This window comes from Hemitrygon akajei, chromosome 23 (genome assembly GCF_048418815.1).
Source record: "Hemitrygon akajei chromosome 23, sHemAka1.3, whole genome shotgun sequence".
NCBI lineage: Eukaryota > Metazoa > Chordata > Chondrichthyes > Myliobatiformes > Dasyatidae > Hemitrygon > Hemitrygon akajei.
The window spans coordinates 61,580,206-61,593,066 of NC_133146.1; the positions used below are offsets into that span (position 1 = coordinate 61,580,206).

General features: G+C 39.3%; 1 protein-coding gene across 2 annotated transcripts in view; it reads left to right on the forward strand.

Annotated features, from left to right (window-relative positions):
- Positions 1-12,861, forward strand: part of atrnl1b (attractin-like 1b) — a 984,325-nt gene that overhangs the window by 870,552 nt on the left and 100,912 nt on the right. The window contains exon 28 of one of the 2 annotated variants that reach the window (XM_073027826.1): positions 12,731-12,845. The exons of the other annotated variant lie outside the window; for it this stretch is intronic. Within the exon in view, the coding sequence (XP_072883927.1) occupies positions 12,731-12,845 (115 nt within the window). The remainder of the gene's footprint in view (positions 1-12,730; positions 12,846-12,861) is intronic. 2 annotated transcript variants of the gene reach the window in all.

Sequence of the window (12,861 nt, forward strand, 5' to 3'; positions counted from 1 at the left end):
TATTGATCCTACAAGATGCATCTGGCCGCAGCATGACAGTAGAGAAGGCTGTGGACAGACTTGTCCAGTTTGGAACAAGAAATGGAATTGAAGTGGCTGACCATCAAGTAATCCTGGACCTTGTTGCAGATGACCAAAGGTATACAATGAAGCAATCCCCCCGATGTCTGTTGGGACTTACTGATGCCAAAGAGGCTGCATCATGAGCACCAGATACATTAAACAATCCTAATGAAATCACATGTGAAGTCTTACCTCACCTAGAAGGACTATTTAGGACCCTGATTGGTGGTAAGGGAATAGCTGTAGGACAGGTGTAACACTTAACAGGGTTGCACGAATAAGTGTCTGGAGATGATTGGTGGGGATGGATGAGTAGGCTGGGGAATCATGGGGAGAACGATCCCTGTGGAAAGTGGAGTGAGGGGGTAAAATGTGTCAAGGGTGGAATCTTGTTGGAGATGGCAGACGTTATGGAAACTGATGTATTCGATGCGGAGGCACGTGAGGCGGTGGGTGAGAACAAGGGAAACCCTTAAGTCGTGGAGGGATGGGGTAAAGAGAGACATGCAGGAATGGAGGAGATGTGGCTGAGGGCTCCGTCGATAGCAGTGGAAGAGAAGACCCATTTTCAGTAAAAAGAGGACATCTTGGATGTCCTAGAATGGAAAGCTTCATTACAAGAACAAATGCAGAGACGGAGGAACTGAGAGGAGAGAATAGTATCCTTGCAAGTGACATTGGGAAGAAGTGCAGGCAAGGTAACTGGGAATAAGTGGGGTTATAAAAGATGTCAGTAAATAATCTGTTTCTGAAGACAGAGAATAAAAATTCTCTAGATAGAGAATAAAAATGTTAATTAAAATACACCAGCCTCCATTTTGCTTCCTGAGTATAAGACGACATTTGTATAGGAAAATCCTGCATCAGAGTTCCTTGTGAACAGTGAGATCCTGTTATCACATTTAGGCCTTGTGAAGTCTTGCTAAGCTGGTGGCTAGATTTGTCCAGAGAAGCATCAGCGTCATTTTCAATTCTAGATTTGATTTTAAGATCTGCTAAATGGTGTAAATTCAAATGAATGCTTTGTAGATCCTCAGGAATTGTATTGACAAAACAAGTTCCTTTTCGATATTTTCTTTTCCTATAATTTTTCCTTGGTCAATCCCACAAAGTTGCTCGTTTAAGGGATGACCTAATGGTCTTTCCTTTCAAATATTTGCATATTTCAGGAGTTGAGGGAATAAAGATATAAGCATCGATGCATTATTTTCAATAATCTCACAACTACAAAGTGATGGAAATCAAACACTTGAGCATTTCTTTGGCTACCAGTTTAACTCATAAAAGTAGGAGATTATAACTGCACAGTACAATTCAACCTCAGGTGATTCAACTCTTATCATTGTTCAGTAAATCAAAACTGTTAGCTATTTAAGCCAAAAGAATGGTGCAGTTTTATTATAAGTTAATGGAAAAGAAAGAATACTATAAATCACAATCCTCCAAATTTTGTTTTATGATGCAGCAGAATTACTTCTGGTGTTATGAAGGATACTTCAAGAAATTGTGTTAAGTGATAACCCAGGGGCATCTGGTAATTGTCAATACAAGTCTTTGTGAAGCACAAGAAATCATTTAAGAATTAATGACACAATGATTTTAGTTATATCTTTGACCTTGTGTTTGAAACATTGAGTTCTTTGACACTTTTTAATGTCGACAGGTTTTCAGAACAGACATTGGTGAAGTTTTTTGGAGATGCCCTATATATTTGCATTTTGGTAATTATCATTGCCTCTAAATTACATGCCCGGGGCAGCTCTATTTCAAAACTTTCATCTTGGACAAATGAGGACTTCATTCAGATTCTGCTGTGCATATCATGACTTAAAATGTCTGGAATGCACTTTTAACTTTGTAATCGTAATAAAAATTGCATGCAGTTAAGGAATTAAATACACTCTTAATTAGTTGCAAACACGAGAGGTTCTGTAGATGCTGGAAATCTAGCGTAACGCAAAATAGTGGAGGAACTCAGCAGTTCAGACAGCACCTCTGGAAACATATAAACCATGGAGGAATCAAGAGGTCTGAGGGTCTTGGCCTGAAATATCGGCTGTTTATTCCTTTCCATTGATTCTGCTTGACCTGTTGAGTTCCTCCAGCATTTTGTGTGTATGTTGCTGTTAATAAGTTGCATTGCGTTAGAAATTCATTCATGAAATTCCAAAAAGAGCTACGTAACTGAAATGGTGGAAATATAAAACAAATAAAGAAAATATTGTAAACAGTCATCAGGGTGGACTGTTTTCTGTGGAAAGAGAAGATGACTTAAGGTTTCAGATCAAAAATCTTTCTTCTGGCTGGCTAGAGAGGAAAGCTAGTATTGAGTTGCAGTGGAAGCATATAGGAAAGTGGAATATCTCTGGGTGAGCTATCCTGTGGAGTAGAAAGTCAAACTAGTTCTAAGTAGGGAAATTATGTGCCTTAACACTTATTGTGTAATTCGTAGCCTAATTATGCAACAGGATTTCTGTTCTCCCTCATACTTGTTTCCTGCCATGAAGCAGCAACAGTAGTACAGTGAGATTTTCAGCTTCACTTTTCTAAAGAGAAACAATTATATTTATTACCCACAGAATAATGGATTTTCACTAACCCTATTCTGCCTGAAACTGGGCTATTCACTCAAATTTCATTCTTTAACTTCCCTAAACTGCAACAAGTGCAGCCTGGACTGCATCACAGATGGAGGTCAGAGTCGTAGACCATCTCTGCTCATAGCCTCGATCAATCTAGCTTGCTGTTGAGCTCTTCCCAACTTCACATGGCTACACTTGTCAGTGAGAACAGACTTCATGTAATCGACCTGCACGCCTCAGGAGCAAGTAGAGCAGCTTCACAAGTTTGCTTCCATGCCACTTTTTTCAAATTCATCATTCTGATTGTTTTACAGAGCATCTGATCACAAGGGCCTTGGTGGCTTTTGTGCACAAAGGGGCAGCACAGTAGCATAGTGGTTAGCATACACTTTACAGCGCCAAGGACCTGGGTTCAATTCCAATCACTGTCTGTAGAGAGTCTGTACGTTCTCCCTGTGAGCATGTGGATTTCCTTCAGGTGCTCCAGTTTCCTCCCACATTCCAAGAAAAGTACAGATTAGCAGCTTAATTGGTGGCACAGACTCACTGGGCTGGAAGGGACTGCAGCAGTGCTGTATCTCCAAAGTACCTCCTCTGTTCTGCTTAACCAGACTCTCTACATCAAGCATACTGAAGGGCCTGAATAGAGTGGATGTAGAGAGCATGTTTCTATTAGGAGAGTCTAGGATCAGCAGTCACAAGGAATGTCCCTTTAAAGCTGATATAAGGAGGACTTACTTCAGCTAGAAATTGGTGAATCTGTGGAATTTATTGCCATAGAGGCCTGCAGAGGTTAAGATATTGGGTGTATTTAAGACGGAGATCCATAGCTTCTTGATTGGTAATTTGTTTAAAGGTTACCTGAAGAAGGTGAGAGAATATGATTGAAAAAAAATCAGTCATAATTAAATGGTGGAGTAGGCTTGATTGGCCAAGTGGCCTACCTTGACACCTATGTCTTGTGGTCTCTCTGTCCCCTGAAAGCATTTGCTCCACCCATCGCCCCTAACTTTGTGACAACCATATATTCAGTGGCAACACTCTCCAGAATCTGGAAGAGTGGTTTATTCCTTTAATATCTAGCTGAGGTAATTTCTCCTGCTGTACTACATATTGAGAACTGCAACAATATGCAGCTCATCGCTTTTAGCTCAACATTTCACAGGGAAACCTGACAATATTATTTTGTGAACTTCACAATTACAGTTCTCACTGTAAGCAACTTTCACGAAACAGCATGAGGGTGATACACAATGCAATCCACTAAAAATACCAAAAAAAGAGTTTTTTTTAGGCAATTGTCTTCTTTTAATCCCAGGTGGGCTCAGAAGAATAAATAGTTCATAAAATTTATATCATATTCCCGAGATCTAGTATGAGTTGATCAGAACGTTTAAAATAAAACCTGACAGGATTTACTGAAGTTGATTTGGAGAAGTTACTTCTGCTGCTGAGGGATTTAGAAAAAAGACATAATCTGGATTGTTAGAGTACCGGGACTTAAAAACTGCATCCTGTTTTCAGGTTGTAGACATCTGATACTCGCTCAAATTTGTTGAGTGGGTCTCTTCCCTGTATTCTATATTGCACCATATTTCCCTGACCCAGATCCTTAAGTGTTAAATCTCCAACCAAGAATTGACTCCAGAACTAATTGGTGATATTCTGCATGGTGTGAGATTTTGGCATGGTCGGGTCAGGTGTGTGAATCAGAGTAAACCCAACCCATGAAACCTGCTGACAGATAGCAAAGCTATCCCCAGATTTGTATAGAAAAAATACTCTTTAATAATTAAACATACTAAGCAAACATAAATAATTAAAACAATTGTAATTTGATTTAGCCTTACCTTTCAGTTCTAAAATAATTGAAATGAATGGACAGGGTCCATGAGTAGGTTTCTCAGTGTCTCAGAAGCTGTTTATTCCATTGTTGGGCTTCACACAGAGTCCCAGCTGCAGAACAGACTAATGGATTTACCAGCTAGAATCTCTCAATAAACTAGGAACTTCTGTGTACAGTTGTGGGTGCACTGAACATCCACATTTGCTATTCTTTGAAAGGGAAATTATAGCAGGAGACAACAGAAACACAGGCATTTACTGGCTTGGTTTAGAGATTTACTGGCTTGGTGAGATTGCCAACATGTTTGTTATTTCAAGACTGTAACAGATTGATTTTTGTGAAAGGTTTCCAAGAGAATTTGAGATTCAGGCCAGCTAGGTTTTTCTATCTGCCTGAATTAGATCAAGGACCTATATCTAATGTCCCCAAGAAAAATATATAGTAGGATCACTGTTGAATATATAGCAAATGTCTGCAGGATAATAGCAAGGAAAAGTCATCTACCCTGAATCTTAATATGAACTGTGAAATGTTAATTCTGCTGTCCAATCAAAACTGCCCTCACTTCTACACTGCATTATACTGACTAGTGTGTTTTTTGGTTTTAATCATTCCATAATTGACAATACAATTGATTGATTTGTGGCAATGCATATCTAACTGCACAATAAATACTTCAATAACTTCAAAATATCTAAAAATACTTTGGAGCAATTTTTGTAACAAATGGAATTTCAATATTATTGTAATTATATCTTTGCATTCCACTCAGTTTTGTCAAGGTATTCAGTAGAAAGCAGAAATGACTATTAGTTTCAAAGCATTGTCTTGATAAATTATCCTAGCAATCTCATCTTGAATGTATTTTATGTACTTGTCACAGACAAAACTAGTAATTAAGTACTTAGCATGAGCCCAGCAGGAAAGGTCAAGTGTGGCACTTGAACTAACAAATTGAAAATCACCTGCCTTGAAAGGTACGATTGTGAAATGCAGTTTTTAGGACATCTAGCCTATCATTTGGAAAGGAGCCTAATTTGCAAAGACAGATTTGAAATTAAATGTGGTTAATGTGGTGTTGTGGTTTTGAAATAAAACTTCAAAAATTCTTGCTCAACTCTGATTTTGAGGATCTTGCTAATTTCTCTTATTTGACCAGAGAAATTATTTGTAAAGGACTCTGTATCCCATAGCATACTCTTCCAAAAATCTAGCAAATCCCCAGATCCTATAAAGTTACTACGTATTTCTTTTAAGGCCTGGTCCAGAGTGACCATTTGGGAAATGGGGATAATTCCCTTGCCTTCCTGAAAAGGATGCATAGCAGCTCCTTTCTTTGTGGCAATCCCAAGGAGTGTTGCATGATTTCTGAGGAACCAGTTTACTCTACAACCCACTGGTCTGAAGCAACTTCATGAGCTTCACAGCTGAACTACCGGTAGTTTTTGTTACTGATGAAAATGGACTTCATTCTACCACTGAATCTGTCAGAAAGTTGCACTGCTGCTGGAAGCACTTAAATGTCACCTCCACTTAACGACCAGAAACTTGAGCAGTAGGTAGTGTAATTTTTCTCATCATCTTTCAGCATAATACTAGATTGTCATCTATCCTGCCTGCTGCACAACCAAATTCTAAACACAAAAATATATTTCCCCCATGAAAATGTACTGCAACAGACATTCCTCTAATTAAGGAATATAGTGTCCGCCAGGCCTGCTTTTAAAGAGAACTGTCAAAGGAACTTGCCTGCAGGTGTATAGTGTTAGCTATACACTAACATACATAAAACTAAATTCTTGGTACAAGTTGAGATTGTTCAGGGATGCAGTCTTTCAGAGACACATCATTACTTTGACATTGTTAATCCTTATGGTGAAATTATAGCTAGTCACATGCATATCTATTTTACACCTGCAGTTTCTTATTACAGCAATACCATATTAGCTCTGGAATTCCTTTAAAAATGAATAATTAATTAGGATCTCAAATGTTTTTGGGAAAATAAATCCTAAACTTGGGACTGAAGAGCAAGAGCAAAGGTTTCTCAGATTCATAAAAGCAATGCGTTTTGAAGTCTTCTGTCAAGTCATGTCTGTTTATCCAGTTAATTTGACACGTATTATGCTGATTATATATCAGTGCCTTTATTACTTTTGAGATGGTTAGTTTTCTTTCAAGAACTCAGAACTATGAACTTCAGCCTTCTCAAGTGTGAAGTGGTGCTGAGATTTGAAGAGCTGTTCATTCCATTCACTCCATCCTGCAGATGAACTTGCTCTGCGTCCCAAACATACTATGGTATAAGTAGTTAATAATTTTCAAATTGATGACCCACTCCTATATCCAATTTGCACATTGATGTAAGCCATGGATAAAGTCACCATTGAAAACATTTGCACAGAGTGCTGTTGCGGGAAAGCAACATCCATCATCAGGGACCCCCACCACCCAGGCTATGCTTTCTTCTCACTGCTGCCATCAGGAAGAAGGTGCAGGAGACACAGGACCCACACTGCCAAGTTCAGGGACAGTTATTACCCCTCAATCATCAGGCTCTTGAACCAGTGAAGGTAACTTCATTTAACTTCACTTACCCTATCACTGACCTGCTCCCACAATCTGTTGACGCACTTTCAAGGATTCTTCATCTCATGTTCTCAATATTTATTGCTTGCTTGCTTGTTTGTTTGTTTGTTTATTATTTTTGCTTTTTGTATTTGCAGAGTGTTGTCTTTTGCACAATAGTTGTTTGTCCACCTGTTGGGTGTAGTCTTTCACTGATTCAGTTGTGTTTCTTGGATTTACTGAGTATGCCCACAAGAAAGCAAATCTCAGAGTTGTATATCATGGCACATATGTACTTTGATAATAAACTTACTTTGAGTTTTCATTGCAATTATCACATCTCACATATTACAAATAGTTGCAACTTGAGATAAAAATAGAACATACTGGAAATTCTTAGCAGGTCAGCTGAATATTTCCAGCATTTTTCTCTTTGTTTCAAATTTATAACATCTGCAGTTTTGCTTTCTTTAAAACTTGATGTTGCTGCTCTATTGTTATTTAATTTAACACATTTTCCATCTTTTTCAAATCTGTTAGTTACACAACAGTATTCAGTGGAATGTGAAGTTGTTTAGTCAGTAATAGATTAAGGGAGAGAATGTTGTATCCCTGGCACATGATCGCACAAAACACCCCATCTCAGAGCTATTTTCTTCTGTTATTATGATGTTTAATATTTTATGGGATGCGGGTATTTATTGTTCATCCTTAATTGCTCTTGAGGAGTTGATGATGAATCAGATTGCAGTCAGTCTGTGATGGTGTCTCACAATGTCAAGGGGTCAGAACAAGAATCAGGTTTAGTATCACTGGCATATTTCGTGAAATCTGTTGTTATGTAGCAACAGTACATTGCCATACATGCAGTCCCTATAAAAAGTATTCACCCCCTCCCACCCCAGAAGTTTTCATGTTTTATTTAGTTTACAACATTCAATCACAGTGGATTTAATTTGGCTTTTTTTGACACTGATCACCAAAGACACTTTTGTGTCAAAGTGAAAACAGATCTCTACAAAGTGATCTAAATTAATTACAAATATAAAGAACAAAATAATTGATTGCATAAGTATTCACTGCCTTTAATATGACACACCAAATCATCATTGGCTCTGGCAATTGGTTTGAGAAGTCAGTGATGCACCATCAATAACTCTCTGAGACGTGAGGCGAGTCAGATAATTAGTTAAATGGAGATCACCTGTGTGCAGTCAAGGTGTTTCAATTGATTGTAGTAAAAATACACCTGTATCTGGAAGGTCCAGCTGCTGGTGAGTCAGTATCCTGGCAAAAACTACACCATGAAGACAAAAGAACACCCCAAGCAACTCCATGATAAGGTTAATTAAAAGCACAAGTCAGGAGATGGATACAAAAAATTTTCCAAGTCACTGAATATCCCTTGGAGTACAGTTAAGTCAATCATCAAGAAATGGAAAAAAACTGACTCAGCTGTAAATCTACCTAGAGCAAGCTGTCCTCAAAAACTGAGTGACTGCGCAAGACAACTCTGGAGGAGTTACAAACGTCCATGGCTGAGATGGGAGAGTCTGAGCATACAACAACAACTGTTGTCCGGGTGCTTCACCAGTCGCAGCTTTATGAGCGAGTGTCAAAGTGAAAGCAACTGTTTTTTAAAAAACTCGCATAAAATCTTGGTTAGAGTTCGCTAGAAGGCATGTGGGAGACTGAAGTCAGCTAGAAGAAGGTTCTATGGTCTGATGAAAACAAAATTAAGCTTTTTGGCTGTTAGACAAAATGCTATATTTTTCATAAGCCAAACATAGCACATGATCATAAACACACCATCCCTACCGTGAAGCATGGTGGTGGCTGCATCATGCTGTGGGGATGCTTCACTGCAGCAGGCCCTGGAAAGCTTGTGAAGATAGAAGGTAAAATTAGTGCAGCAAAATACAGGGAAATCCTGGAGGAAAACTGATGCAGTCAGCAAGAGTACTGCAAAATGGGAGAAGATTTGTTTTCCAGCAAGACAATGACCCCAAGCATAAAGCCAAAGCTATATTTGAATGGCTTAAAAACAACAAAGTTAATGTCCTGGAGTGACCAAGTTAGAGTCCAGACCTCAATCCAATTGAGAATTTGTGTGGACTTGAAAAGGGCTGTTCATTCATGGTCCCCATGCAAACTGACAGTGTTTGAGCAGCTTTGTAAAGAAAAATGAGGAAAAACTGTGGTGTCCAGAATTGCGAAGCTAATAGAGACCCATCCAGACAGACTCAAGACTGTATTTGATGCCAAAGGTGCATCTACTAAATACTGATTTGAAGTGGGTGAGTAATTATGCAGACAATTATTTTGTGTTTAATAATTGTAATGAACTTAGACCAACTTGTAGAAATTTGTTTTCACCTTCAAAGAAAGAGTCAGTGTCAAAGAGTTGCTGTTGATCAGTGTCAAAAAAACCAAATTAACTCCACTGTGATTCAGTGGTGTAAAACAATAAAACATGAAAAAGGTGTGACTGCCTTTTTTAGTCACTTTATATGTCACCATATACAACCCTAAGATTTGTTTTAGAAAACCTACAGCACAATACAGGCCCTTCAGCCCACAAAGTTGTGCCGAACATGTCCCTACCTTAGAAATTACTGGGCTTACCCATAGCCCTCTATTTTTCTAAGCTCCATGTACCTATCCAAAAGTCTCTTCAAAGACCCTATCGTATCTGCCTCTACCACCGTTGCCGGCAGCCCATTCCATGTACTCACCACTCTCTGCATTTTAAAAAAAAACTTGCCCCTAACATCTCCTCTATACCCACTACCCAGCACCTTAAACCTTGTGGCAGCTATTTCAACCCTGGGAAATAGCCTCTGACTATCCACATGATAGTCTCTCATCATCTTATGCACCTCTGTCAGGTCACCTCTCATCCTCTATCGCTCCAAAGAGAAAAGGCCAAGTTCAGTCAACCTGTTTTCATAAGGCATGCTCCCCAATCCAGACAACATCCTTGTAAATCTCCTCTGCACCCTTTCTACAGCTTCCACATCATTCCTGTAGTGAGGCGACCAGAACTGAGCACAGTACTCCAAGTGGGGTCTGACCAGGGTCCTATATAGCTGCAACATTACCTCTCGGCTCCTAAATTCAATTCCACGATTGATGAAGGCCAATACACTGCATGCCTTCTTAACCACAGAGTCAACCTGTGCAGCTGCTTTGAGCATCCTATGGACTCAGACCCCAAGATCCCTCTGATCCTCCACACTGCCAAGAGTCTTACCATTAATATATATTCTGCCATCATATTTGACCTACCGAAATGAACCACTTCACACTTATCTGGGTTGAACTCCATCTGCCACTTCTCAGCCCAGTTTTGCATCCAATAAATGTCCCGCTGTAACCTCTGACAGCCCTCCACACTATCCACAACCTTTGTGTCATCAGCAAACTTACTAACCCATCCTTCCACTTCCTCATCCAGGTCATTTATAAAAATCATGAAGAGTAAGGTTCCCAGAACAGATCCCTGAGGCATTCCACTGGTGACCAACCTCCATGCAGAATATGACCTGTCTACAACCACTCTTTGCCTTCTGTGGGCAAGTGATTTCTGGATCCATGAAGCAATGTCCCCTTGAATCCCATACCTCCTTACTTTCTCAATAAGCCTTGCATGGGGTACCTTAACAAATGCCTTGCTGAAATCCATACACGCTACACCTCCTGCTCTTCCTGCATCAATGTGTTTAGTCACATCGTCAAAAAATTCAATCAGGCTCATAAGGCATGACCTGCCCTTGACAAAGCCATGCTGACTATTCCTAATCATATTATACCTCTCCAAATGTTCATAAATTCTACCTCTCAGGATCTTCTCCATCAACTTACCAACCACTGAAGTAAGATCCACTGGTCTATAGTTTTTTTGCAGCCATATCAGGAAATCCACAAAAAATAATAATAAATACACAATAAATATTGAGAACATGAGATGAAGAGTCCTTGAAAGTGAGTCCATAGGTTGTGGGAACAGTTCAGTGATGGGATAAGTGAAGTTGTGTGAAGTTATCCCCTTTGGTTCAAAAGCCTGATGGCTGGTGGGTAATAAGTATTCCTGAACCTGGTGGTGTGAGTCCTGAGGCTTCTATGCCTTCTTCCTGATGGCAGCAGTGAGAAGGGAGCATGACTTGAGTGGTGGGAATCCTTGATAATGCATGCTGATTTCCTGCGGCACTGCTCAGCATAGATGTGCTCCATGGTGGGGAAGGCTTTACCTGTGTTGGACTGGGCCGTATCCACTACTTTTTGTAGGAACACCAGAAAAATCTGGTCAGGCCAGGCAGCATCTATAGAAAAGAAAACAGTTGACATTTTTGGCCGAGTCCTTTCATCAGGACTTTTCAAGGCCATGTTTCAATACCAAGCCATGATACTCTCCACCACACATCTTTTGAAGTGTGTCAAAGTTTTGGACACAAAGTTGTGAAGCCAAATGTTCACAAACTTCTAAGGAAGTAGAGGTGTTGCTGTGCTTTCTTTGTAATTGCACTTTAGTGCTGGGCCCAGGACAGATCCTCTGAAATGATAACACAGAGGAATTTAAAGTTGCTGACCCTGTCCAAATTCAAATGCAATTGTATTTGTGTATTCATCAGCAAACATACCCACTTCTGACATTTTGATGGGAGAAAAATCATAGCTGAAGTTGGTGAAGGTAGTTGGCGCAAGGATTTTGCCCTCAGAAAACTTCCTTAGCAAAGTTCTGGGGCAGTGAGATACTCCCTGAGTTAGAACCTGTTATCAGATATTAGTGAAACAGATCTGGAGAGATACTCAAGCTGGGTGTGACCTTGCTGTGTAGAGAGTATTAACCAATATCAGGTAGTTCATGTTATGGTTTTGTAGGAATTTGATGCAGCTAAATTCATTGGTAGGTCCTTCTTAGAGGATCACCTGGATCAAACTCGGCAATGATTGCCATCTTTAAAGAGCATGAGTTCAAGAATGAAATCAAATGCCAGAAAGTATATCCTGGACACTAAATCTACTCTTTGTTGTTAGTTAAAATTCTCTGTAATAAACTGGTAAGACATTGTTGCAATAGTGCAACAACATAACTCAAAATAATTCACTGTAATGAATTCCATTTGGCTGCCATTTTGCATTAGTTTTTCATCTAGTTCATTGGGAAAGAATGCCTGTTATGGTCCAAATGGCTGATTGTGGCACTTTGTTTAAACTTGAAAAGTCACCTGACTAATAATTATCACTGCCTTGTTCATCTATTTCACTGCACATCTGAGCTTTTCTAAAATGCATCTCCTCATCAGGAAAACTTATGACAAACTGGTATCATTATCTAAATAAAAACTTTTAAACAGTGCATTAATGTTTACTTCATTAGTTTATTATTAAGTTTATTCTAAGTAATTTTCAGATGTATGTAGTGTTCACAATTTCACTTGATATGTGTGAAATCTTGAAATGCATTGAAGTGTTATTTGTGTCTGCAAAGCCGTAAAACTGTAATTAATTAAAGTTTAGTTCTGCTTTAGATCTTCTGCAGTTCTTATTCTGGGACCTTGATTAGCATTGTGGCTAGTGTTATAGAGTATAATGCAATGCTGAGGAGATGGAATTTTTCATCCACAGGCAATTTTAAGTTAATATGGTTAGCTTGTTTCATGTTTTGCAGGGATCCCCCAAACCGATTGCTGTGGAGCCCTGCTCAGGAAACAAAGCAGCAGTTCTGACCGTTTTTATAAGTCTTCCTCGAGGTCCAACTGGCACTCCGCCCCCTGGCCAAACAGGTGAGGCAACTGTCTT